Source organism: Oncorhynchus gorbuscha, linkage group LG18, assembly GCF_021184085.1.
Source record: "Oncorhynchus gorbuscha isolate QuinsamMale2020 ecotype Even-year linkage group LG18, OgorEven_v1.0, whole genome shotgun sequence".
NCBI classification, from domain to species: domain Eukaryota; kingdom Metazoa; phylum Chordata; class Actinopteri; order Salmoniformes; family Salmonidae; genus Oncorhynchus; species Oncorhynchus gorbuscha.
Window position 1 is genome coordinate 81,156,325 of NC_060190.1, and position 3,542 is coordinate 81,159,866.

The window sequence follows — 3,542 nt, forward strand, 5'->3', positions numbered from 1 at the left end:
TTCCCCTAATCATCATTTAGTCTTCCCACACCTGTTCCCGATCCTTTCCCCTGATTAGAGTCCCTATTTATTCCTTTGTGTTCCGTTCCTGTCCCGTCGGTTCCTTGTTTTGTATTCACCATGCTGTGATTGTGTTTCGCCCTGTCCTGTCGTGTTTTTTGCCTTCATCAGATGCTGCGTGTGAGCAGGTGTCTCTGTCTACTACGGCCTGCGCCTACCCGAAGCGACCTGCAGTCTGTGGCCGCTTCTCTTGTTATTCCCCTCTACAGACTAGAGGATTTCTGTTACTCCCTGTTTGGATTTGAATAAACTCTGTTTCTGTTAAGTCGCTTTTGGGTCCTCTATCACCTGCATGACAGTTGTATTCAGCATTTCACTGTCGGGTCCACACCTGTTGTATTCAGCATTTCACTGTCGGGTCCACACCTGTTGTATTCTGCATTTCACTGTCAGGTCCACACCTGTTGTATTCAGCATTTCACTGTCGGGTCCACACCTGTTGTATTCAGCATTTCACTGTGAGGTCTACTACACCTGTTGTATTCAGCATTTCACTGTGAGGTCTACTACACCTGTTGTATTCAGCATTTCACTGTGAGGTCTACTACACCTGTTGTATTCAGCATTTCACTGTGAGGTCTACTACACCTGTTGTATTCAGCATTTCACTGTGAGGTCTACTACACCTGTTGTATTCAGCATTTCACTGTCGGGTCCACACCTGTTGTATTCAGCATTTCACTGTCGGGTCCACACCTGTTGTATTCTGCATTTCACTGTCAGGTCCACACCTGTTGTATTCAGCATTTCACTGTCGGGTCCACACCTGTTGTATTCAGCATTTCACTGTCGGGTCCACACCTGTTGTATTCAGCATTTCACTGTCGGGTCCACACCTGTTGTATTCTGCATTTCACTGTCGGGTCCACACCTGTTGTATTCTGCGCATGTGACAAATAACATTTGATTGGATGTCCTTTGGCTGGTGATGGACCATTCTTGACACACACAGGAACTGTTGAGTGTGAAAAACCCAGCAGCAGATTTGAAGCTCTTGACCCAAACCTGGCACATTCTGCCATATCCCATTCAAAGGCACTTAAATCTTTTGTCTTGTCCATTCAACCTCTAAATGGCACACATACACAATCCATGCCTCAATTGTCTCAAGGCTTAAAAATCCTTCTTTAACCCGTCTCCTCCCCTTCATCAACACTGATTGAAGTGGGTTTAACAGGTAACATCAATAAGGGATCACATATTTCACCTGGATTCACCTGGTCAGTCAATGTCATGGAAAGAGCAGGTGTTCTTAACGTTTTGTACACTCAGTGTACCTGCCATTTGTAGACATGAGCACCTGCCCTGAAAATGTCTCTACGCAACCCTGGCAATTCACCTGAAGCGACCTAGAAGTGTTTAACTTGTTCCATGGAACTTTCCTGCCTCACCTGAGAGTAGAGGAGGTGAGAGACCGCCCTTTCTGGGAAAATAACTTAATTTAGTCTCCTCCCCAAAAGCTTAAAATAGGAGCACACACACTCTTCTCTCACACACACAAAGTTTTGCAATAGGATAGTTGGTCGCTGTGCTGAAAATCTTCCAGAACCTGTAAGTAAAATATTGTCTCTCATTGATAATGATAAAAGTGAAAAGGTTTGTCTATATCTGATAACTATGGATGTTATAAATGTGTGTGATATTTTTCAAGGTATTTTTTTCTTCATGGCTTATCAGAAGAACCTGACAGCCTGTTGTTTTAAGATACATTATCACATTAGATATGTTTACATAGTGCCAGTGATGAAGTCACTGAGTCTAATTTAATTTAACATCTTAATGTCTTTTGCAGGTTCCTGACCTACGCTCCTAAGCACAGATCTAGGATCAGCTCATCCTCATCACATCCAAACCAAGACCTTTTTAAACCAAAAGGGGAACACTAACCTCAGACCAGCGATTAAACCCCACGTCTTCCTGCCAAGACACTGACACTCCGTCCAGAATTCCTCTGGACTCCAGCCGTCCATCCATCCATCCATCCACACCCCAGCCAGCCAGCCATGGGTCTGATGGGCGAGGACATGGAGTGCTGTGTCTGCCTCCAGCCCTACTCTCGCAGGGAGAAGATCCCTCGGATGCTCCACTGTAAGCACACATTCTGTGGGCTGTGCTTGCAGGCGATGTCCAGGCTCCAAAGCGGCCTACTGACAGTCTGCTGCCCCCTGTGCCGTTGGATCACCTGCACCGAGCCCAACCTCACCCTGGCGGGGTCGCTGTGGGTTAACACTGAGATCTGGGACCAGATACTAGACAGACAACAGGAAGAGGAGGAGGAGGAAGAGTGGAAGGGAGCTAACAGACAGACACAGACCACTACACAGTACAGATGGTGAGTACCCCAGGCAAAGGTGGATGGATTGATGACTGATTTAGAAACCTGGAGAAACCCTCCTCTGTTCTCTGATCTTCCTAACATTTAGTTCTGTATCTTTTGTTCTCTATTTCTCTCTCTCTCTCTCTCTCTCTCTCTCTCTCTCTCTCTCTCTCTCTCTCTCTCTCTCTCTCTCTCTCTCTCTCTCTCTCTCTCTCTCTCTCTCTCTCTCTCTCTCTCTTTCCCCCTTCTCTCCTGTCCTCTAGTTCTCCATCAAGGCATTGTGGCTTGAGGCTCAAACTTCAGGATTTCCTGAGGAGGATGAAGCACAATGTACTGTAAACCGAGAAGACCAAGAGCAGAGAAAAAGAAGCCTGGTTTTTCCCATTTCAGAGCAGGAGATACTCATTGAGTAATGAAGCTAATTCACAAAACAGGACCGACCAGTGATTTTCCATAATGAAGCAAGATTGAACCAATTATTCATATGCTTTGTGTTTGATTGACTTTGGGAATGTGTAATGTTCTCAGTCAACTTACCTGGTAAAATAAGGGTTAAATTATAATGTTAATAATAAAGGATGGATAGGTGGAGGAAATAAAAAGATATTAAATGTATTGAGGAAGAAGGAAAGATAAAGGAAGTTATGAATAGATGGACGGACGTACGGACGGACGGACGGACAGATAGATAGATGGGTGAAGGTTAGAGACTGTGTGCTGTACAATGTGTGTCTGTATACAATATGCTGTGAACAATGTTTATAATAGATGTTTAATGATTTGATAAAAGGTGTATCACTCTCTGTCTAATCATGTCTCAGAGAACCCTGTATGCATTCTTGCATATGAGATTCCATAAAAACACATCACTTTGACAAAGATATGACCAAAATTGACTTTTTCGGAGGAGGTTAGGAGAATTTAATAATAATAATAATAATATATGCCATTTAGCAGACACTTTTATCCAAAGCAACTTACAGTCATGTGTGCATACATTCTACGTATGGGTGGTCCCGGGGATCGAACCCACTACCCTGGCGTTACAAGCGCCATGCTCTACCAACTGAGCTACAGGACCACCTATGCAGCATGTTCGGGGAATGATTCTGTGATTAATTTCCTGCTGTGAGTTATTGTTTTATTTAACGAGGCAAGTCAGTTC

At 44.2% G+C, this 3,542-nt stretch overlaps 1 protein-coding gene across 1 annotated transcript; it reads left to right on the plus strand.

Moving 5' to 3' along the window:
* The first annotated feature begins 1,552 nt into the window (after window positions 1–1,552).
* LOC124004072 (RING finger protein 208-like) lies at window positions 1,553–3,199 on the plus strand. The gene is made up of 3 exons (XM_046312849.1): window positions 1,553–1,611; window positions 1,853–2,392; window positions 2,641–3,199. The coding sequence occupies exons 2-3, from the start codon at window positions 2,064–2,066 to the stop codon at window positions 2,714–2,716; spliced, it is 405 nt and encodes a 134-aa protein (XP_046168805.1). The 5' UTR covers window positions 1,553–1,611; window positions 1,853–2,063; the 3' UTR covers window positions 2,717–3,199.
* Window positions 3,200–3,542: the final 343 nt, after the last annotated feature.